Below are 25258 nucleotides of genomic sequence, written 5' to 3'. Positions count from 1 at the left end.
TATAAATTTAGCCTGAAAAAGATGATCCAAATAGTACTCATTAGTATCACGAACAAGTTTTCTGAAAATAATTAGGGCATACAGAGATATCAAACAATAATTTTCTCTTCGGCAATTGCAATCAGATGAGGAGAATCTATCTGCTTCGTTACTCTTCCAATTGTATTAATCCCTTTATCTCATTTTCTGCTATTTCACGTTCTGCTTCGGCAATTGCAATCAGATTTTATTCTTCATATCATAGCAATACATTCAGTTTTGAGAACGTCAAGTGTTCAGATGATGCTCTGACTCTCTTCCATCGAATGGTAAGAACGCAGCCTCTTCCTTCTGTTTCTTGCTTCGCGAAATTATTAAAGACTATGGTAAATATGAAGCATTGCTCTACTGTTCTTTCCCTTGTTCGAGAAATGCTGAAATTGAACATCCCAATTAATAATTTCATCTTGAATATAGCGATCAACAGTTATTGCCTAATGCATCGTTCTGACTGCGGATTTTCTATGTTAGCCATTTACTTGAAGAGTGGCACTCCATTTGATGTTGTCACTTTTAACACCTTATTAAGGGGACTCTTTGCTGAAAATAAGATCAAAGACGCAGTTAACTTGTTCAAAAAGTTGGTGAGAGAGAATATTTGTGAGCCTAACGTATTCATGTTTTCGACTGTCATGAATGGGCTTAGCAAAAGGGGCCATACTCAAAAAGCTTTTGGTTTGCTACGAGTAATGGAACAAGGAAGCACTAAGCCCAATGCATACATCTATAACATTGTAATAGATGCCCTATGCAAAGATAGAATGTTGGATGCTGCATTTAGCCTTTTTGAAGAGATGAAACAAATAAGCATTCCTCCGGACATTGTCACATATAATTCATTGATTGATGGTCTCTGTAAGTTTGGTCAGTGGGAAAAGGTAAGGACTTTGTTCTTTGAAATGGTAAATCTTAATATTTATCCAAATGTGCGCACCTTGGCTATAGTAACCGATGGACTATGCAAAGAAGGCAAAGTTAGAGATGCTGAGGAGGTAATGAGACACATGATTGGAAAAGGTGTAGAGCCTAATGTGGTCACCTACAATGTGATAATTGATGGATATTGCTTGCGCGGTCAAATGGATAAAGCAAGGAGACTTTTCGATTCCATGATAGATAAGAGCATTAAGCCTGACATTGTTAGCTATAGCACATTAATAAATGGATATTGTAAGAACAATAAATTGGATGAGGCCATGGATTTGTTTCATGAAATTTCTCGAAATGGATTGAGACCTGACATTTTCACCTACAGTATTATTTTGAAAGGCCTATTTGATGTTGGAAGAACTGACTTTGCGCAAAAATTCTTTGTTGAGATGCAATCTACAGGGCTCAAACCTAATTTATGCACTAATCTCATTTTGCTCTGTGGTTATTTTCATAATGGACTTGTCGAGAAAGCTATGTCACTATTTCATAAGTTGGAAATACAGAGAGAAGATACTGATATTGAATTTTACAATGCTGTAATTCATGGATTGTGCAAAAATGGTCAGCTCGACAAAGCTCATGCTATTTTTGAGAAGCTTTCTTTAATTGGATTGTTTCCCGATGTGATAACATACAATACAATTATAAATGGATTTTGTCTAGAAGGATTGTTAGATGAAGCTAAAAATATGCTAAGAAAAATGGAGGAGACTGGTTGTTCGCCAAACAATGGCACCTACAATGTTATTCTGCGAGGATTTCTCAAGTTTAGCAAAATTTGTGAAATTACAACTTTTTTGAAGGAAATGAATGAAAGGGGCTTCTCATGTGATGCAGCTACAGCAAAGTTACTGATACACCTTATAGCAGAGAATCCTTCTTTGCTAAACATGATACCACAGTTTCACTCGGGAAGTAAGGAGTGAATTTTTATTCACTTGGTTTATTCAGCTAGACTTATTACTGTGATGCAACTTCCTTTCACCTCTGCGAAAGAAATCACATCTAATGGAATTGCGGAAGCTAAAAGAATGGCAGTTAGAACATTGCTTGAGCTGTCCAAGCAAGCTTATTGAGGAGGTACATCTATTTTGATTGTTTTTCAATTCTACACTATCTTAGAAATCATAATTTATTGCAGTCTTAATATGAGAAATGAAAGTTTCCTTATGTGCACATGTTAAGTCTAGGAAAATCATTTTCCGTGGTATTTAGTGATTCAGGTAATAGTTTTATATCTTTTCAATAATCAATAGCAACTTTCTGTAACTTAGTAATAGCTGTAGAAACAATATTTTTGATAGTTTCTTAGGTCTTGGTAACATAACCATAAATGTAACACCAGAGCTTACATGATAACATGGTACCAGCTCCTAATCACCACTGCGCACAGTTGGCCAGCATCAAGTGAGCTTGAATTACCATAGTTGATCCAACAAAAAGGTATGTTTAAAATTGCCATAGCAGCTTTACCCTTATATGCAAGAATTAGGGACAATACTTTCTCCAGGAAATAATCTCTTGGTTTCTTTTGTCTAATGCAAATTCTAGTGCGAGGAAGACTACAGAAACCAAAGGTTACCTCCTTTCTGACAGGGCAGAGTGTACAAATCCATTCCAGATGAGGTCTTCCCCACTGGTACTATTGTGCTTCCTATTTGTGATGATAAGTGGGTTGCTGTGAGCTTGGAATTCCCCAATGAGAAGTGTAGCTAATTATGTATTACAGTAGAAACATGTTACTTACGTTTATCGTCCTCTGAAACACAGAGACTAGACTGAATCAAGGACTATTATAGCTACCATCTATTTAAAGTATTTTTAAAATTTATTTTCTGAAACATTGAAGTGCTTTTTGGAAGTTTAGTGGTATTAATATGAACTTAACAGGGTAAGTTCTTATCATATTTTAGTTGATTAACTGGGACTGCCCGAGTTCTTTTTTAAATTGCGTTTTCATTATGGTATTACCGAACGATAACTACTTAAATAAGTTCATATCTTAATTGCTGCTTGATGGTTAGAGGCCTCAGATGCAGATATTCTGCTTCCTGATCCCATTTCCCTTTTATAGTAACCTTTGCTACTTTATCTGTCAAGTTGAATAAGCACTTAGGACTTGGATTTGGTAATTAGCTCTCCCTTTAGTGAGAACAATAGGGTTTCATATTGATCCAAATAGATGTTAAGGACACTTAGTTCAGGCTAATAGATGTTTTCCCTGAGATTCACTTAATGATGACATGTTAATGCAGTTGGAAGACTATTGAAAAATATACTTTTGTAGAGCAAATTGACATCTTTCCCAATTTCAGGCAAATGTTTCCATACTGTGTCCTCGGATTTGGAAGATGTTCCCCAGCCGAAACTTGCATGGATTCACTGTGAAAGATGTTCCCCAGCCTGAAGAAAGCAAAAGTAATTTTTTGGTTTGTGCCTATATGAAAGTAAATTCCACTAATGCTTTTTTTACTTTACACTGCTAGGACAACTAACTTCTAATAATTTCACGGAAAGACTCGTCAGCCAGGTGACTCAACTAGCTCTGAAAAGCTCTCCTTGTGAAAGCTTGCTTTTCATTACCAAATAGCAAGGGAACTCCATAGTTGGATGTCCAAATTCAGCTTCAGTTCTGAGTTGTGAGGTGGAGGATGAAGAAAGGGAAGGTAAAAGGTGTTCAAAGTTTTCTGCATCATGTACTCATTCAGTCTTCACTCTAAACATACCTCTCCAGTCCATAGGTGCTGAAAAGTTTAATGCATCTTCAATTTTGCGGGGTGTGCGTGGTATCAATGTTCCAGTTGCCTAAAGAAACTCTATCATCAGCTGCAATGGCACCAATCCATTCCTCTACTGTCTAGATTGCAAATTCTAGCGCGAGGAAGACTGTAGAAATCAAAATTACCTCGTTTGTAACAGGGTCAGAGTGTACAAATCCATTCCAGGTTAGTTCTTGCCCAAGGATTCTGTTGTGCTTCCTATTGGTGAAGATAAGTGGGTTACTGTGAGCTTGGAATTCCCCAATGAGAAGTGTAGCGCCTGATTATGTATTACAGTGGAGTCTTGTTACTTACGTTATCGTCCTCCTGAACATAGAGGCTAAACTGAAACAAGGATGGCTATAGTTACAATCTCTTTAAGGAACCTTTCTATAATATTTTCTGAAACATAAAAGTGTTGTTGTGGAAGTTAAGTGGCTATTAATATGATATTAAAGGTTTTAATTCTTTGTTTATGGCCCTAGTTATTCCTTTTGTTCTGGTTATTTGCGGTTGCTATCTTCTTCAGGTTTAGGTGAACAAAGCATGAGTTTGGTAATGGACATTCGTCCTATTCCTACTGTTTGTCTAATTTTACTCATACTCTCTCTCTCTCTCATGTGGAGATACGCATTAGCTGTACCATATAAGACAATTTTCAGGTTATTCTTGCTACATTTGTACTGGAGACAGATTATTTCATATTGTGCTTGCATATAGCTTTGGATTAGCAATCCAATAGACAATGATCATCAGTAGATAATCTGTTATGTAGCTGCTCAACCTTGAGATTGCTTTTATGTTCTTACTAATCTACATCTTGTCTCTCCTCTCCCTCCTTCCCTTCTTTTGGAAAATGCAAGATGATGCTCTAGCTTTTCACTGACCTCACTAGCACTTGTGATTTATTCAAATGATGTTTTTTCGATTCATAACAAGTTGAACGATTACATAATAATCAGGTTGGATGTTGGTCATGGAAGCTGAAATGGAAAGTCAAAGTTCCCTACAAAGTTGCTTGCTTTACATGGTTATTAGCAAAAGAGGCAGTTCAGACACAAGATAATTTAATCAAGAGAGGAGAACACTTATGCTCTAGATGTTACTTATGTAGAGAGGAGTCAGAGACAATAAGTCATCTCTTTTTGACTTGCAAGTTGACCGTACAATTATGGAGGATTTTCATCAACTTAAGAGGAATTTTATGGGCTATGCTAGGAAGAATACTTGAAGTTCTAGCTTGCTGGAATAAAGAAGGTAATATTTCTAGACATAAAGAGAGATGGAGAAATGTCCCAGCCTGCATATAGTGGACAATTTGGGAAGAGAGGAATCAGAGATGCTTTGAACTTGAAGACAAGTTCAGTGACATCCAGAAGATGAAGATGAAATGTCTAGTTCTTTTCTATTTTTGGTGTGAAGGAAAGTTTTTGGAGGATCATGAATCCATTTGTGATGTTCTAGAATCCTTGTGAGAAGACCAAGGATTAGAAGTGTTTGGTTTTTATGCACTCCCCTTTATAATTATGGGTGACTTCACAGTTCTACTGAAGTCTATAGTAATATACAAATATGTTACATTCTCAAAAAAAAAAAAAGGGATACTTTGTTAGTTATTCTATTCACAATCATAGCTGGGAGGAAATGCAAATGTCCCAACTAAATTTGAGTTACAGAAAGACTAGTCTCATTCTTCAGCTTCGTTCGCAGACTTCATCACGTTGGCGATGAAAGAGCAGCCAAACATAGAACCCGAGACTAAGAACTGAAAGAGCAGCAAAAGTCATTTTCATCACTTTCCTTGGCTTCTTCAGGTTTGCAGCCAAACAGCTATCGTATCCGGTTGTTTCATCATCCATCGAATCATCTGTTTATTCATCTTCAGATTTTAGCTTCTGTTTGCTCTCTGGTTTTAGGACTAGTGTTCATTTGTTCTTCTTTTGCTGGCTCTTTAGCAGGGGTATTACCAGCATTATCCTGTTTAGTAAATTTGTCTCGTAAGGGATGTGTTTTGTGTTATTATGAAATTTTCTTGGTACTCTTTCTGGTTGTTTTTTATTTGCCGTTTAAGGTTTTGGTACACTAATTAAAATTTTCATTTAGTAGCACTAACCGTAAGGGACTTTCGATTTAATTACCCTTATCTTTTCTTTAAATTGGGTCAGTAATGACTATTTGCCTTCTTGAAGTAGTAAGGGTGGAAATGGAAAAAATAATTACTGCCTTCTTGTTTTCTAAAGTGACAAATATTTTGAACCAAATTATTATTTTTTCTTTTACAAGGATCTAATCATCTTGGCCCTTGTTTGTGACAGATTTACACCCACACTATTCAGACTTAAATGACATCATCATCCATTCAATTATCGACATGGATGATCACCATCGAGAACTCCAGGTCAGATGAGGAATTTTGTCTGTGTTCCAGGAGTGAAGTATGGTGCTGGCATTGGTCCTGGAGTATACAACATCCATTCGCCAAGGATTCCATCAACAGAAGAAATTGCTGACAGAATCAAAAAAATGCTTGCAGTCCTTCATACCAACATCCTCTGAAGTTAATCCTGCTCTCAGCAACATGGTAGTTGCTGCTAAGCTCCTCCGCACGCAGTTGGCCAGCACCAAGTGAGCTTGAATTAGCATCGAAAAGTCCTGTTTGAAATTGCTATATGCAAGAGTTAAAGAGAATTTTTTTCTTCAAGAAATAATATGTAGATTTCTGAATTCTGGCAATTGTCTGAGATTGCTACTTTGGCTCCTTCAATCAAAGTGCTTCTTGTATATTCTATGAAAATTGTTTATCTACCCTCAGTTTGATCCTAGAACTTAACAGAAATTAAATATGTATTTGTGTTACAGAGAGGGGCCATCCAGTCTCCTATAAATGGAGATCTGGACTGCATACATGGAAAAGGCTCATGGAGATAAAAGAAGATATAGAGAAAAACATTCACTGGAAAATCCGTAAAGGGGAGGTGTCCTTACTGGACAGGGAAGGGAGCTCTACCCAGGCTAGGAGTTCAATGTTCAACCCTTCGAAAGACCAAAGGTCTATCAGTTTTTTTGTGTTAAGACTTTTGGAGGGCAGAATACCTACTGATGATTGTTTGGTATTCTTTGCACTTCAAAATGTACTTGTTGTAATCAGGACGAATGTGAATCCATTGAAATCCTGTGGCATTTCAGTTCAACTAGCTATGAAATGGTGATTTCATGATGTTGGCGATGTAAAGCCCAGTACCAAGAACCAACAGAGCAACAAGAATCATTTTCACCACTTTCCTTGGCTTCGTAAGTTTTGCAGCCAAACAGCTAGCATCTCCGGTCGTTTCATCATCGGTCGAATCATCTGTTGATTCATATTCAGATTCACGGTAAGAACTACTTGAACTATTTTTATCTGCTGGCGATATTTCTGCAAGATTTTTAGCTTATGTTTGCTCACTGGCTTTAGGACTAGTGTGCATTTGTTCTTTTTTTTTTTTGGCTAGCTCTTTATCAAGGGTATTATCAGCATTATCCTGCTGGGTAAATTCTTCTCTTAAAGAGGTCTTCTGTCTTTTAGCAGGGGTATTTCAGCTTCTGTGGCCTTCTTTTCACTGTTGAAGTAATCAGTTTTTGCTGTTTGACATGAAGAGTGCCATTTTCAAAATTTCCACTGATTTTGCTTTTGTCACAATTTTCTGCAACAGGAAAGTCCTGAAACCTTTGCCATTTGTTCTGTGCAGCCGGCCAAAAAGTGTTACTAACCGGTCATCCTCCAAAGCCGTCTGAACAAAAGATGGAGGTTGTGCAAAAAAAGTGATGCCTTCAGAGCTATCCATGTTGCAACCAAGTTTTGCTAGTAGATCTCCAGCCTTTATTTGCTCCCTTACGTATGGAGTATGACGGGATCATCCAACTGCCGGATTAGGAACCTGCAGTCGTGAAGAATATTATTAAATAAGGGGTGTGAGCTCTGTAAGATAGTGATAACTGTCTGAGCATCTATATTCACTTCGAGTGGCTTGTAGCCATGAGTAAAAGCCAATTGCAATCCATGATAGAGTGCAAGCAGCACATTTTCAATACTCCCATTAGTGATAAGGTGGCCAGTAAAACCTTTGAGCCAACTGTCGGATGAGTCGCTTATGACACCACCAATCCCTCCCTGACTTGTATTTAACCTAGCTGAACCGTGTGTATATAGCTTAAATGTGTTAAAGCTAGGAGGGTGCCATTTTATTTGCATTGGAATTCGATTATGTGCGGAAAGCTGTAAAATGGCGACTTAGTAAAATTCCGCCGCCTTGTTTAGGACTTGAGATTTTGAAAGAGGCGTAGCATGGGAACGAAAAACTATAGCATTTCTAGCTAACCAAATATGCCATAGGCGGAAAACTCAAGTTCCCAGCAGCAAAAAACAAGACACTACACCAGATTCCTAAGAAGCCAAAAGCCATCATTTCAACATGCTTGTTTAAATTTAGAACTGGTGTGTGAATTCATTGGCGTCGGCAACAATTAGATGGTTCAAATTAGTAGCTTAGTATTTTTCATTTATCATTATGCTACTGCTACATTGTATTTGGTAGCAATAGCAATTGTTGTTTTGGCATGGTTACTTCACTCTATTTGAGGAGGTGCATTTTTTTCTTGTTGGGAGTTGTACCCCAAAAAAAGTTTCATTGGAAGCATTCTAATTGAGTGATGATTGAGTGAGGAAATTGAATGTATTGCATTACGTTGTTAGGCAAGCTATTGAGAGTGGAGTTAATTAGACTTATGCGACATGCCATACTGAGGAAATTAGTTTACCAACAGGCAAGTTTAGTTTTAAAATTATCAAGAATGAATTGAAAATTGTGTTTGGAAGGTCTGTATGTGAAAATGGGAAAATCTAGGTATTTGCCAAAGAAAGTTCCCTCGTACATGTTGAAAGATGTGAGAACAAAATTCCGATAGAAGAAAATTTTTTGATTTGCTGAAATTGCATGCTGATGTTGTTGATAGTCGGAGTTTTCTTCTTCCTTTTCTATAAATCGTTATTTTGGCTATTTTTTGCAATTCATATTTTCTATGGCAGTATGACGAGTGAATTGTTAAAAGTAAAACTAAAAAAATCGATGTCACTATGCACAAATTCAATTTGGCGTAGATTGTCTTTTTGAGTAAAGTAATAATATTGCAGTTATAGATTAAATTATAAAAATTATCTTAGGTAGTCAGATTAAATTGAAAGTGAATTAAAATACAAATTATTTTGTCTTTGAATCAATTAAGAATTAAAATTTTTGTACTAATCAACTTAACAGATTTAAGGAACACTCTCGTCTAGCAGTTCAACAAAATTTTTATTTTAAAGAGTTCCTATAATTTCTCGTTATGTTGTAATTTAGTTGCACGGGCAGACTCATTGGATGATAGTAGCATATAAAGATTTCTTTTTACTTCCTCTTCTATCTAAGCATCAAGTTTTAGCTCATAGGTGAATTATTTATAAATTACTTTCCATCTTAAAAAAAAAAACAAATATATTGCATCCATCGTGTTGGCAAGAGGAGGAAGGAATCGATTAATCAACAATGACTATAATTATTATACCGTATTTCAAGCAAATTAAAGTCGATTTTATGAGTCCTCGCTATATGTCGCTTTCATAATTATATACAATAATAAAATCTTATTAATGGCATGAATAACTAAAAGAAGAGCACCTGGAAGATTAAGAAGAAGAGTGTCAAAGTGTTCTTGTTGAACCAACTCTCTTTGAATCGAAATCTACGCGGTATGCAAATTGGAAACACCAGTTAATTCCATATATATTTGAAATATTTATTTTACTTTTTATACACACTTTATAAAACTTTATTTACTTTTTAAATTTTTAATATCATTATATGCCTCTTAAACAAATTTCACCTTTTAGGAATTAAATTATCTCTCAGTCCAACTTAAGAATTCTCTTAAAATACTTCATCATCCCACGTTTTAAGGAATGGGACTATACCTTATCACCAAAAAGTCCAAAACCCAATAATTTCTCTTTCGTCTATGTAATCAAAAGAAATACTAAAATAAGGTAAAAATATTCTAATATGGGATACAATATCTAAATTAATATAAAATATTAAAATATACTACTATTCAAACCAATACACCACAATAACCTAATGAAAAATACAATATTCAAATCAAACAAACTATAATATTCTAATTTGAAATACAATATTCAAATCGAACATACCATAATATTCTAATTTGAAATAATATCCAAATCAAACATACCGTAATATTCTATTTTGGAATACAGTATTCAAACCAAATACACCAAATCACAACAGTTTAATGAAGAATATATAAATCAAACCAACATAACAAAATATTCTAACAAAAAATACAATATTTAAACCAAACACGCCAAAATACATATTCAAACCAAACATTACATATTCAAATCAAATATACCATAATATTCTAATTTGGAATATAATATTCAAACCAAAATATATCTTTATTTTTATTTGTTGTGTATATTTTATTTTACTAGTAATATTAACATGCTATATATAATAGTATATAATGAATAGTTTACTGAATAATTGTTTATTGTATAGAAGAAAATAAGGATAAAGGTTCCCATAATAAAAGGCTTTGTTTAATGAAAAATCTTTTTATTCTTTAATTTTGTCCAAAGTTTAAAACGGATGGAGTGAATTTGCTTCACATATATACAACAACAACGAAGGCGATGGCCCAGTAAAATCCTACAAAGTAGGGTATGGGGAGGGTAGTGTGTAGGCATACCTTACTCCTACCCCGATGGAGCAGAAAAGGTGTTTTCGATAAACCTTCGGCTCAGGAAGATGGGAATAAAACAAGAAGAGACAATTCATCAGTAACGCCAGCATAAACCGTAGAAATAGTAACAGAAGCATAAAAATCAAAAATAGATGACATGCAATAACAGTAACCGGTAATTAAGGCCCATGGATAAGAAAAATAGAAAGGATAGTGTGGACTCAATATTAACTACAAGTCGTCTAAGATCAACCATATCCAAGCCCGCCTCACCCCCGGTATGAAGTAGGAAAAGCTCGACTACCCCCTAGCCTACAACCCTAATGTTTGACCTCCAGACCTTCATATCAAGGGCCATGTCCTCGAAAATCCGCAGTTGTGCCTTGTCCTGCCTGATCACCTCTCCCAAATACTTCTTAGGCCGCCATCTACCTCTTCTCGTACCCACCACAGCCAACCACTCACACCTACTCACCGTAGAATCAAAGCTTCTCCTCTGCATGTGCCCGAACCATCTGAACCTCGCTTCCCACATCTTGCCATCCACAGGGGCAACGCCCACCTTCTGCCGAATAACTTCATTCCTAATCTTATCAATTCTAGTGTACCCACATATCAAGGAATTTTATATAATTTCCTTTAAATATGGGGCAAGTTTATATAGTAGTTATTATTCTTTGACTAAATAGATGTGTGGGTAATTAATTGTTGTGTGCTATATATAATTTCATAAGTGAAGTATATTGTGTTAATGGTTCTTAGAAAAGCTTAACTCCATTATTTTTAGCCAAATAAAAAAGAAGTTTTAACCAAAATAATGCAATGCCAACTGTGCATTTACCTTTATTCATCTTTAGATGCTATGGCTACTTTTTTCCATTGTATATTTCTTATTTATCGTGCCAAATCTATAAAAATTAAGTTAGAATTTATTATTTTTAGCCGAATCAAACTTTTCTTAGCCAGAATTATGGAGTTTCAATTGTGTATTTCTTGCTATTTAGATGTAATATTTTTCTTTTTATGGGGTCAAATCTGAAGAATTGTTTTTTGCTAGAGTTATGTTTGTTTACCCTTTAAAATTGGATAACAATTGAACTTATAATATGGTTCTAAGGACACGTGATTTCACCTAATACCAATTGATAAATGTGAGGATGGGTAATGAAAATTAACAATAAAGTAAAGCAAATCGGTGTTAGAATGGAATTCAGCCCTCGAGTTTGGATACCCTCGAACTGGTTAATGCTAGAACAATTAAAGTATAACAAGTTGATGAACAATAGTATAAACGAGAAAGAGAATCATATTGCTTTTTATATTTGTCAATCATGTCGTACAAAATGAATAGAACCCCCTTTATATAGTAGAAGAATTCTACTTATGGTATAATTCTAATTACAAACGAAAATTCCATGATTAGCTAATTAACCGTTTTTGATTTAATCTGTTCCGAGATTTATGCCATGATCCTAGACCAGTTATCGAGATTTATGTCGTGATCCTTGACCAATCACGGATATCTCGCCTTTCTGTTACTATGCTATCTTCGATCTTGCTCGATGTCTGTTTTATTTGTCTTCGATCGCTACTAACCTCGATCTCGACATGTACCTCGGTTCTGAACTCGGTACCTTATCCTCGTGATTTAGTATGTTTAGTTACGAGGTCGTCCTTCTATGTAATCTCCTGGTCTCGATCAAATAGTAAATCAGGTGGTCCTGATTTTAACCGTATATAGATAGTCCCCTCGTTTTTTGGAGTGTAATGACAAGAAACGAATTAAGCCTTCGATTTTTCTACCTCGGCCTGTCATGACGCCATCCTCATGACGTAAGCGACGGAAGTGACCGAAATATCCCGTTTGTACAGTTACCAAGGCATTAAATGTGCGTCAGTCGATGGTCGGCCACCGCCAATTTTGAATCGTCGTTGTGAAATCTATAAATAGCTCCTCTCTTCATCATTTCGAACTTTTACTTTCAAATTTCTAATCACCAAAGCTTTTTACATCTTTTAAGTTCTTCATCTGCAAATCTACGATTTTCACTGCTAACCTCTTCTTAGAACACCAAATCTTTTCATCTCCATCAATTTTTAACTTCAAATCCAAATGGCGAAAACGTCAAAAACTATTCCTCAGAAGGAAAACGCTTCTTCATCGCGGACGGCCGGTGACAAAACACTGGTGGAGCCGCTCCCTGAGGAGTGTGTTCCCGGGGGGTATATCCTCACTTTAGACTTTAAGACCGATATAGCCTCGTCGATTCCCGGTCGATACGAGCCAATGTTGAGGTATATATGCTCGATAATTGAGAGATACTTTAAGCAGGTAAATAAAGACTGCAACTGGGAGGGCAAAGAGGTGGTGATCCCGACCCCCGAAGAGGACATCACCACCCATGTGGAAGGGTTTCTAAGTGTTTACACTTACCCTTTCACGATGGGCCCTCGACCCCGTCGTCGTTGATTTTTGCCATCAATATCAAATAACCTTAGGCCAAATTGATTCTTCCTTTTGGCGAATTGTTATTTTGCTTCGGTTCTTTGTGAGCAAAGTCGAGGGGATGCCTTTCACCCTCGACCACCTCATCAGGTTGTATTTCCCCCGTCTCTATCGAGACGGTTTAATAAAACTCCAATGCCGGGCTACCAATGTGATGTTCTCGAGTATAGACGAGGACAAGGACCGAGGCTGGATGGGAAGGTTTGTTCGAGTAAGGACTTCCGACCTAATCCCGGTCGAGAAGATTCCATTTTCCGAGAAATGGAATATGAAGCGTAAGTACAATCCCATTGTTAGCTCCTATTTATTGTTTTGCTCCTTTGATTTTTCTCATCGACATCATTTTCCGTGATGTAGCGATCTCTTGGATGCCCGGGGCAATTCCTAACCTCAAGAGCTGGGTTTGGGACCTGGCCTCGACTTCTTCGTATGCTGAGCACTCATGGTGCGATTTATCAAAGGATCGATGGGAGGACAAAACTCATGGTAAGCCTTTTTTCCACGTCTTTGATGATTTTGTTAAAGCATTTCTTACTTAATTTCCTTTCATACAGGCCTTGGCAAAGATGTTGTCATGAGGCCCTTATTTGGTGAGGAGGAGACATCGATCACGACACTGAAATCGCGGAAAGACAAAAAGAGGAAAAATACCTCAACCTCCGAGGATTCTGAACCTAAGAAGATGAAGGCTCGTAAGTCGGAGAAGAACATCATCCTTCACACCGAAGACTATGTTCTGCGTCTAAAGGAGGAAGACGAAGAAGAGGAAGAAGACGACTTCGGACTGGTGGCCCAAGTGAAAATGAGCACCGAGGACCCAAAGGCCACTGAATCGGTGAAGGCTGCAGAGACCCCATCTTGAGATGAGGGTGTCTCGGGAAGAGTCTTGGGCGAAGTCCCCGAGTTATCGAGGATTGAAGATGCCTCCTACCATAATAAGCCAACGGTGGGTACGGTTGTATGGGCTGATCTCGAGACCCCCCGAGATGGAAAGACCAGCCCAAGTGATCCATTTGGGGCAATAGAAATTGGAGGCTCCCCGCTGCTCCCCTCGTTTTCCGAGGAGATTATTCAAGAGGCTCGGGCCTTGAAGACCCTCTCCATCAAAGGAACCCACTGAAGGGAGGACCCCTTCCATGATTATTTTACTGGGGTCGAAGATACTACTGGCCTAAGCAAATGGAGGTCTCGAGGAAGGACTCGAGCAGGGCATCGAGCCTTTTCAACAAAGCACAACAAGCTCTAAACCGGGTAAGCCTTAACTCCCCTTGTTGGTATTACCCTTGTGTTCATTTTTCTCTTCATGTCTAACCTTTTTTCTTCTTTCTTCATAGGCCTCAGCGCTTCATCGGGAAGCATTTTCTCGGTCTCAAGCTGAGTTGAATCGATATGAGGCCGACCTCCGAGGGCTCACAGAGGAGAGAAATGCCCTTAGACTTCTCCGTGGGCAAAAAGAAGAGGAGACCAAGGACCTCCGAGCCGAGTTGGCCAAGGCTTACCAAGATCAGACCGAACTGATCGAGCAGGTAATGAAAATATTAAAACCTCATGGGCTTAATTCGGGAACGGTAGATAACATTTCAATCTCACAACTGCAGCAGAAGGTCGAGAAGATTGAGCAATTCCGCGAGGAGGTCAACATGATAAAGGCGGAGTCCTTGGGGTGGAAAGAAGGTATGGACCGCTTTGCTGCAGAAAAAGAGACTACTCGAGCCCAATTTTCATCGGTCGAAAGTCAGCTTCAAGGAATGAAGGAGAAGAGCTCGTCCCAGGCAAAGAAAATAGAGGAGCTTGAGGCTCGGTTGGCTTCCGAACTTGCAAAGGCCAAATCTGAAGCCGAAAATGCAAAATCTGAAGCAGATGCAATCGTGGCCGTCTACTAGGCCGATGCTGAAGCCGCTCAAGTCCAAGTGAGAGAGGCAGTCGAGACCGCTCAAACTCGAGCACATTGGATTGCTGAACTCGCCAAATGCCAATATCGGAGGGAAACCCTCTAGGAGATCTACGCTCGAGGTTTCGATCTTACCGACGAGATAATAAAGGCTAGAGAGCGTGAAGGTGATGCTGGAGCACTGGCCTCCTTCGATGATAATAATGATGCCGAGAGCAAGAGCGGGTCCGAGAGCGGGGGAGGGGGGACTCGATGGAGAAAATGAGGAACCTTAGGATTTTTCACTTTTGATCTTTTGTGTAGGATCCTGATCGGACCTTGTAAATATTCTCATATATATATAAAGATCTCTTTCCTTTCCAACTTGTCTTTATTTCATTTTCTGCCTTATGAAAATTTTGTTTCATTCATGCCTTATGAAAATTTTGTTCATAAGCGCGAGGCTTAGGCAATTTGATTGAGGCCGGCCTAGTGTAGTTTTTATAATCAAGTGAGTACTTGCTCGAACTCGGAGTAGGGTGACCCTTAGGTTTTAATTGAGTGAGGATGATTTCTCGAACTCAAAAATAAAATAACCCTTTAGGCTCTTGAATTAGGCCGATACGGCCATAGTAAAAAGAATGGCTTTCTCCCCCTTTTCGGCTTGAAAATTTTATTGTTTAATCATATAAAGTTTGTTGTGATTTAGAATAAAATAAGGGATTTTCTTGAGAGTTCGAACGGTTCCGTACCCATTAAGGTTTTCAAGGGTCGATACTATCGAGACCTTTTGTTTCGTAATGCCGTAGCATAAAATAAAGAATTTGTTCGAGAGTTCGTACGACTTTGTACCCATTAGGGTTTTCGAGGGTCGATATTATCGAGACCCTTAGTAATTCAGCTGAGGGTAGCCTTTTTAACCGGTTTATGAAAATATTCGAAGGCCTGTTTTATAATGGAAATCAAACGTCTTCGAACCGTGTTAATTTGACCAAAGCCTTTAAATTAGGATTCGCCTTTTGGGCTTGTTCCCCTGTTATACTTCAAACTTGTTCGAAGTATCAGTCCCCGAGTGGGGTGGCCGTGGCTTATAAAATCGAGGGTTTCCTTTTTAAGGTCTTACAATCTCGAGGTTTTAATAATTCGATCATGTCAATTTTTTGGATGGCACTCCCCGAGTGCGGGGTCAATTGTTCGAACTTTAGTTGTGACCGGCCCTTAAGCCAGTTTCCACAATAGATGACAAACACGACATTATAAAGTAAAAATTTCTCTAAGGCATGAAATATCTAGCAAGGAAAAATACTTTTTTCAATAGATTAACATGATTACATGTTTTCCATTAGGGCTCGAGTAATCTACATGTGCATGGTTTGTTCGACCGTTTGACCCTTACAAAATTTACCTATCGAGACCTTATCAGCACGAAGTATTTTCCTTGTAACTATACGAGGGTGATGCCCCCCAGTATTCGAGGTTAATTGTAAAGGAGCCTCGGATGCTGTTGAATTACTCTAAGTTAGCATGAACAATCTCGTTAAAAACCTCGTCGGAAAAACCCATTTGGGACAAAAATCTATCTAAGAGAAAAAGAGTGCAACGCGTGCTTTCAGACCTAAGGACTTTGTGTTTGAAGAATCCTTTGATGTCTTTGATCAAACATCTATAAATGGTTAGTATAAAATATAAACGAAAATGGTGGAGGTCGTACCTTAGCAGTAATATCGTTTGAGGAGTGATATGTTCCAATTGTTTGGTAATTGTCCGCCATTCATCGTGCCAAGTTTGTAGGATCCTTTTCCGACAATATCGAGGACATGTTACGATCCTTCCCAGTTCGGGCCAAGTTTTCCTTCATTTGGGTCTCGAGTATTGAGGGTGACCTTCCTCAGAACCAAGTCCCCGATTTTGAAGTGTCGAAGATTGGCTCTTAGATTATAGTACCTTTCGATCCACTATTTCTGTGCGGCCATTCGAACGAGGGCGGCTTCCCATTTTTCATCTAGCAATTCGAGGTTTGTATTCATAGCCTCGAGATTTGACTATTTCATTGCATATTGAAACCTGACGCTTGGTTCCCCGACTTCAACCGGGATAAGAGCTTCAACGCCATATACTAAAGAGAATGGTGTTACCCCCGTACTGGATTTTGACATTGTTCGATACACCCAAAGGACTTTAGGTAATATTTCTCTCCATTTTCCCTTAGCGCCGTTCAATCTTTTCTTCAGATTTTGAATGATGGTCTTGTTTATCGATTTGACCTGTCCTTTCCCACTAGGATGATATGGCATCGACAAGATCATCTTTATTTTGTGATCTTTGAGAAATTTTGTCACTTTGCTGCCGACGAACTGCTTTTCATTGTCACATACGATCTCAGCAGGCATCCCGAATCGACATATAATGTGGTCACATATGAAGTCTATGACTTCTTTCTCTCTAATTTTTTCGAAAGCCTGCGCTTCAACCCACTTATATAACTAGTCAGTCATAAACAAAATAAATTTAGCTTTACCTGGGGCCGATGGTAGAGGACCGACGATATCCATTCCCCATTTAATGAATGGACATGGGGATAAGACCGAGTAGAGTTGCTCTCTGGGCTGGTGAATCATCGACGCATACCTTTGACATTTGTCGCACTTTTGAAAAAACTCTTTTGTATCCTTTTCCATATCGGCCCAATAGTATCCTACTCTGATGACTTTGTGAATCAATGATTCGGCACCAGAATGATTTCTGCAGGTGCCCTAGTGGATTTCTCGTAGGACGTAGTTGGTATCTCCTAGTCCCAAACATATTGTCAATGGTCCATCGAACATCCTTCTATATAGTGTTTCATCTTCGGCCAGTGTGAATCGTGCGGCCTTCGTACGTAGAGTCCTCGATTCTTTAGGATCCGATGGAAGATTCTCGTTCTTTAGGTACTCGATATATTTGTTCCTCTAATCCCAGGTCAGACTTGTGGAGTTGATTTCGGCGTGGCCTTCTTCTATTACTGACCTTGAAAGTTGTAGGATAGTCCCCGAGCTAATCTCGTCGTCTTCGACTGATGATCCCAAATTTGCAAGGGCATCAGCCTCGCTGTTTTGTTCTCGAGGCATATGCTGTAAGGTCCATTCTTTAAACCGATGTAGAGTCGCCTGTAATTTGTCCAAGTACCTTTGTATTTGATCTTCTCGAACCTCGAAAGTTCTGTTGACTTGGTTACCACAAGTAGGGAGTCACATTTGGCCTCGATGACTTCTGCTCCCAAACCTTTAGCTAGATCGAGACCTATAATATGGCCTCATACTCGGCCTCATTGTTAGTTAACTTGGAATTTTTGATATCTTATCTAATTGTATTACCCGTGGGTGGCTTCAAAACGATGCCTAGCATGCCTAGCCCGGACCCCTTCACATTCAAAGCGCCGTCTGTGAAGAGGGTCCACACCCCCGATGATGTACCCGACTTTAATAATAGTTCCTTTTCGACCTCAGTACGAGGGCTGGCGTAAAGTCGTCCAAGAAATCAGCTAAGATTTGAGACTTGATGGTCGTTCGGGGTCGATACTCAATATCGTATCCACTGATCTCGATGGCCCATTTGGCCAATCGGCCCGAAAGTTCGGGCTTACGCAAAATATTGCGAAGGGGATAAGTAGTCACCACACATATCGGGTGACACTGAAAATATGGTTTTAATTTCTTAGAGGCACTTATTAGGGCAAACACTAATTTTTCTAAGTGTGGATACCGGGTTTCGACCTCACCTAAAGTTCGACTAACATAGTAAGCAGGAACTTGCGTACTTTGTTCTTGTCGAACTAGGACCCCACTTACCGCGATTTCTGAGACTGCTAAGTACAAGTAGAGTCGTTCGTCCGCTTTCAGAGTATGAAGAAGTGGTGGATTCGATAGGTACCACTTTAATTCTTATAATGCTCGTTGGCATTCCGGGGTCCATGCAAAATTGTTCTTCTTTCTGAGCAGTGGGAAGAACCTGTGACTTCTATGTGAGGACCTCGAGATGAATCGGCTTAGGGCGGCTATGCGCCCTGTTAATCTTTGTACGGCCTTAACATTGTCCACGACTATGATATCTTCAATTACCTTGATCTTATTGGGGTTGATTTATATCCCCTGATTCGATACCATAAAGCCGAGAAACTTATCCGAGCCGACCCCGAATGCACATTTCTCCGGGTTGAGCTTCATGTTGTATTTTCTTAGTATAGCGAAGGTCTCCTACAAATGTGTCAAATGGTCCTCTGCTTGCAGGGACTTAACTAGCATATCGTCAATATAAACCTCCATTGATTTACCTATTTGTTCTTCGAACATTCGATTTACTAAGCGTTGATAAGTGGCACCAGTATTTTTTAGTCTAAACGACATTACATTATAACAATAGGTACCATACTTAGTGCTGAACAAAGTCTTTTCCTGATCCTCCGGGTTCATTTATATTTGATTGTACTCGGAATAGGCATCGAGAAAACTAAGAATCTCATGGCCGGCCGTGGCATCGATCATGCGGTCGATATTCGGCAGAGGAAAAGAGTCTTTAGGACATGCTTTGTTTAAATCTTTATAGTCTACACACATTCTAAGTTTATTTCCCTTTTTAGGGACTACGACTACGTTTGCTAACCATTCGGGATATTTTACTTCCCGAATGGATCTTATTTTGAGAAGTTTGGTTACCTCGTCCTTGATGAATGCATGTTTTACCTCGGACTGGGGCCTTCTCTTTTGTTTTACTCGGCGGAACTTCGGGTCCAAGCTCAGTCGATGTGTAGTGACCTCCGGCAGAATCCCTGTCATATCTAGGTGGCACCAAGCAAAACAATCCATGTTATTGATAATAAATTTAATGAGTTTTTCCCTGAGCTCGGGGGTTAATCCCGTACCCAGGTATACCTTTCGATCGGGTGGATGCTCGATAAATATGACTTGCTCCAGCTCTTCGACTATCGATTTGGTGGCGTCGGAATCCTCTGGAATTATGAAGGATCAAGGGATCCAGTAGTCATCGTCCTCATCTGTTCCCTGCTTCTCCAACCGAGTCGAGGCTGGTGGATGTGGTTGCTATTTAGCCTCCTATTTTCCTTTGGACTCCGATCCCTTTGTCGACGAAAGCGCCGATACCGGTGTTACTTCGTCGACCGCAAATATTTCTTTGGCAGCATACTGTTCCCCATATACCGTTTTTACTCCATCCGATGTTGGGAAAAATTCAGCATTTGGTGAAGGGTTGATGGGACCACCCTCATGTTGTGAATCCAGGGTCTTCTGAGCAGTGCGTTGTATCTCATATCACCCCTCGATCACATGGAACTTTGTTTCTTGAATATTTACGACTACATTTACTAGTAGGATGATTTCACCTTTAGTTATTTCACTCGCCATGTTGAAGCCATTGAGAACCCGAGATGCGGGTACGATCTGATCTTGTAGGCTGAGCTGCTCCATGACCCTCGATCGAATAATATTGGCCGAACTTCCTGGATCAATAAAACACGTTTAACCTGGATTTTATTCATAAGGATAGAGATTACCAAAGCATCATTGTGGGGTTGTGAGATCCCTTATGCTTCCTCAACATTGAATGATAAAGTGCCTTTTGGCACATAGTCTCGAGTTCGGTTTTCCCTGGTAATTGATACTTTAGTGTGTTTGAACACGTTCCTTTGTGGAATATCGACCCCGCCAATGATTATGTGAATCACGTGTTGTGGTTCTTCCTGCTTGTTTTTCCTATTTGCATCCCTGTCTCTGAAATGGTTTTTAGCTCGATCGCTCAAGAATTCTCGAAGGTGACCCTCGTTGAATAGACGAGCCACCTCCTCCCTTAGTTGTCTACAGTCTTTGGTTTTATGACCATGTGTACCATGGTATTTGCATATTTGATTAGGGTTCCTTTTGGATGGATCGGTTTGTAGGGGTCTGGGCCATCTAGTATCTTTGATCCTCCCAATGGCTGGCACAATACCTGATGCGTCGATGCTAAAGTTGTATTCTGATAATCGTGGTGCTTCTGTGGAATTGGCGTGTTTATCGAAGCCACTTTTGCTCATGAGCCCTCGAGAGCTATTTCTTCGATCGTTCCTTCGATCATTTCGGATAGGATTGTGTCCTGGGCCGTTGTTTCTACGTTCTTCATTGTATGATTGATACCGATCTCTACTTGACCGGGGTTCTCTGTCGATATCCCTTTGAGTTCTGTCGATGGGCCTGTTCGGATAAGCGGAACCGGAAGGGGTCCCCAATTGATCATCCTCGCCCCTGATCTTTGACTAGTACCAATTATGTACATCGGCCCAGGTTACCGCAGGATATTCAATTAAATTCTGCTTTAGTTGTCGTGATGCCACCGAACTTCGTTCGTTCGAGCCTTGAGTAAAGGCTTGAACAAACCAATCATCTGTGACCAGAGGTAGTTCCATGCGTTCCATCTGGAATCGAGATACGAATTCCCTCAACATTTCGTTGTCTTTTTGTTTCACCTTGAAGAGGTCCGACTTCCTAGGCGCAACCTTTATTGCCCTGACATGTGCCTTTACAAAAGAGTCTGCAAGCATGGCGAATGAGTCGATGGAATTAGGCGGCAAATTATGGTACCATATCATTGCTCATTTTGAAAAGGTTTCTCCAAATTTCTTCAGTAGAACAAATTTAATCTCATCGTCTTCCAAGTCATTCCCTTTTATTGCACATGTATAAGAAATAACATGCTCATTCGGGTCGGTAGTCCCATTGTACTTAGGAATTTCTGGTATTCGAAATTTGTTCGAAATGGGTCTCGGTACCGCACTTGGAGGGAAAGGCTTCTGTACGAATCTATATCCTTTAGAATCGGCGGTGCCCCCTGTATTTGGTCAACCCGGGAGTTGTATGTCTCTAATTTTTTATCATTTGCCTCGATTTTCTTTTCTCCCGATTCAATCCGTTTAGTGAGATCCTCGAGTATTTTCATAATGGCGGGGTCAGTCCCCGATTCGTTGGCGTTCAACCTTTCCGTCACAGGCTCGACCCTGTGGAAGATTTCTGGTTCGATCCTACTAGGTGTTCGGTGCTGATTTTGCAGTTGTACTATAGCGTCTTGTTGAGCCTGTAACATTTCGAATATCAACTGGAGGCTAACTCCACCATCTTCTCCGCCCTGCATATCTCGACCACCTGATCGAACTTCCCTGCATATGCTACCTTCGGGATCAAAGCCCAAATTTGCATTTAGGGCGACATGTGAACTGACATCGACGAGATTTGTAATTGGTGCTCCCTCGAGGTCAGCATGAGGCGCCTCGATCCTAAGAGTGGCTATATTGTCATTTTTCCCGTGAAATCTGAGGCCGTTGTCACCATGTGTAGGCGCTGCTTGTGAGTTTGCGTGTTTATCCCGAAAACAAAAATTCTTACGAGAACAAGTGTAAAGCAGTGTGTGTTATCAGAATCAGTATTAAGTAATTACTATTATCCTTAGCCCCACGGTGGGCGTCAAATTGTTTACCTTTTAAAATTGGATAACAATTAAACTTATAATATGGTTCTAAGGACACGTGATTTCACCTAATACCAATTGATAAATGTGAGGATGTGTAATGAAAATTAACAATAAAGTAAAGCAAACCGATGTTAGAATGGAACTCAGCCCTCGAGTTTGGATACTTTCAAACTGGTTGATGCCAGAACAATTAAAGTATAGCAAGCTGATGAACAATAGTATAAACGAGAAAGATAATTATATTGCTTTTTATATCTGTCAACCATATCCTACAAAATGATTAGAATTCTCCTTTATATAGTAGATGAATTCTACTTATGGAATAATTCTAATTATAGAAGGAAATTTCATGATTAACTAATTAACCATTTTTGATTTAATCCGTTCCGAGATTTACGCCATGATCCTCGATCAATTACCGAGATTTACGCCGTGATCCTCGACCAGTCACAGATATCTCGCCTTTCTGTTACTATGTTATCTTCGATCTTGCTCAATGTCTGTTTTATTTGGCTTCGATCGCTACTAGCCTCGATCTCGACAGGTAGCTCGATTTTGAACTTGGTACCTTGTCCTCGTGATTTAGTCTGTTCTGTTACGAGGTCGTCCTTCGATGCAATCTCCCGATTTCGGTAAAAATAATAAAATAACCGTATACAATGTTATTCTAGCCAATTATCTTTTTATCCAAATAATGGAGTTTCGACTTTATATTTTTGTATTTCTTCTTCGGATGCAATCATAATTTGTTTTAAAACCACATATTGTTTTTGTGCCAAATCTATAAAAAGAATTGGCTGAAGCTCTATTACTTTTAGCTAAATAAAAAGAAATTCAACTTAAATAATGGCCAAGTATTTTCACAAATTCAGCCTGAAAAAAAATTGATTACATACAAATAGTATTAAATTTAAAAATTAATGAAATAAAGGTTTATTTTAAGAACATGTCACGTGAACAAAAATGTATTTCATCCGTAGCACAAACAAATTAGGGGAGTTTTTGACCAATATTATCCCTTATCTTTGATGATATGTCTATTTTGGTCCCTCAAATATAATTTTGAGCATATTTAGTCCCTTAAGTATGCTAAAGTGGAGCACCTTTAGTCTCACTGACACAATATGTTCAAAAATTAATGGTGTTACCCAACTCTGATTCATGAAGCAAATCTTCTTCTCTGAATCAAAATATTTCTCTACTTTTATTGGATAACACAAATTATCACTTTAATTCCTCATTTTTAAATAATGTCTTCTAAAATTTTGACCTTGAAAATATCCCCTTATGTGCCAGTTTTCAATGAGAAAATGACACTGTATAACCGCTGCAAAAATAATAACCGAAAAATATATAAAATTTGTATATATATACATTTAAAAAATTTGGTTGATTTTTCCAAAAAGAAAAGTTAAAATTTGTAAAAAATAGAGTTGCGAGGATCACTTCTAAGGCCATCTCCAACCCTTACCTCCATTTTCTCCTCCAAAATGCAGTAAACTCCAAAATAGAGTAAAGTTACTCCAAACATTACTCCGTTTTTACTCCAAAAAAGAATATTCCATTTTATATTTTTCTCTCTTCAATATTATATTATTATCTTTATTTAAATTTTATTTTCTTATTTCTATTAAAGAAAATCTATCTTTTTTTTTCTTTTTTACATATTCATCACATATAATTTAATATAAAATTATTTTATACCATAATTTTTTAAATAATATAATTTATAAGCAAATATTATAGATTATATATATTAAAGGATAATTCAAATAAAAGTGAAATCATTGAGATACGAGATAATTCAATACATATTATATTATGGTAAAATTCATATTAAATATTACATAAATATTCAACTTCCACCTCTAGTATGCTCCCATTAATGATCTATTAATGCATTACGAAGTGCAAATTGAGCATCTTTGTCCTTAATTTTTTTGTGTCGAGCTAAAAATTGCTCAAATCGATGATTTTCATCTACTACCATTTTTACCGTTGGAGGTGGACATTCCTAATCATCTTGAATTGGTGCATTAAGATCACGTTCATCCTCTATTATCATGTTAGTGTATCTGAAACCGACATACCTCCCTACTAAGTTATTGTGTTATTTACCGTAGTTTCAATTTTTATATATTTTAATTTAGTGTATTTTCAATTTTCATGTATTTCCAATTTTAATGTATTTTTATTTAATATATTTTCACTTTTCAATTTTAGCAGTATCTAATATTTTATATTCACACATTTCAATTTTAGCAACATCTAATATTTTATATTTGCACCATTCATTTTTTGAGATGATTATACATTTTTTGTACAATTATAACTTATAATAAAATTAGCTTACAATTTTACATAAAAATAATAAATGCACGAAAATTAATTTATCAAAATTATACGCCAAAGTTAAGATGAAAAATTAATATTATAAAGATATTACATAAACATTATTAGGTATATATAAAGAGATAAATTAAAAGAGTTAAATAATAAAAATAATCATGAATAGTAATGGAGGAGATGAATAATGTCACCCCATATTTGGAGTAACACTATTCATCCCCCATTTTGGAGGCAAAAATGAGGGAGCATTGGAGCTCCATTATGGCAAAAATTGCCTCCGTTATGGAGAAATGAGGGAGGGTTGGAGATGCTCTAAGCATATTATTGAAGCAAACGAATAACCAGGTTGTATTATCACTTTTAGTCCGTGCTAGAAACTATTTACATCTAGTAGCGGAAAAAATATATAAAATTTGTATAATTTTTGTATATATATATATATATATACAAAAAAAAAATATAAATTTTATATATTTATTTTTACAACGACTATACAATGTCATTTTCTCATTGAAAACTTACACATAATGG

General features: G+C 38.0%; 1 protein-coding gene across 29 annotated transcripts in view; it reads left to right on the top strand.

Annotated features, from left to right (window-relative positions):
* LOC104116002 (putative pentatricopeptide repeat-containing protein At1g12700, mitochondrial) overlaps window positions 1-25258 on the top strand; it is a 161600-nt gene that overhangs the window by 21215 nt on the left and 115127 nt on the right. For 4 of the 29 annotated variants that reach the window (XM_070192610.1, XM_070192609.1, XM_070192608.1 and 1 more), the window contains exon 1: window positions 31-2052. In XM_070192610.1, the coding sequence (XP_070048711.1) occupies window positions 126-1898 (1773 nt within the window). In that variant the 5' untranslated portion in view covers window positions 31-125 and the 3' untranslated portion in view covers window positions 1899-2052. Of the gene's footprint in view, window positions 1-30; window positions 3918-4693; window positions 5574-6046; window positions 6357-6590; window positions 7106-7423; window positions 8368-25258 lie in introns of those variants that run through there. The other 25 variants (XM_018777619.3, XM_018777618.3, XM_009626771.4 and 22 more) reach the window with 25 other exon arrangements.

The sequence above is a fragment of the Nicotiana tomentosiformis genome, chromosome 1, assembly GCF_000390325.3.
Source record: "Nicotiana tomentosiformis chromosome 1, ASM39032v3, whole genome shotgun sequence".
Taxonomy (NCBI): Eukaryota; Viridiplantae; Streptophyta; class Magnoliopsida; order Solanales; family Solanaceae; genus Nicotiana; species Nicotiana tomentosiformis.
The sequence above is the reverse complement of the archived record's forward strand: the minus strand, read 5'-3'. Positions and strand labels throughout refer to the sequence as shown.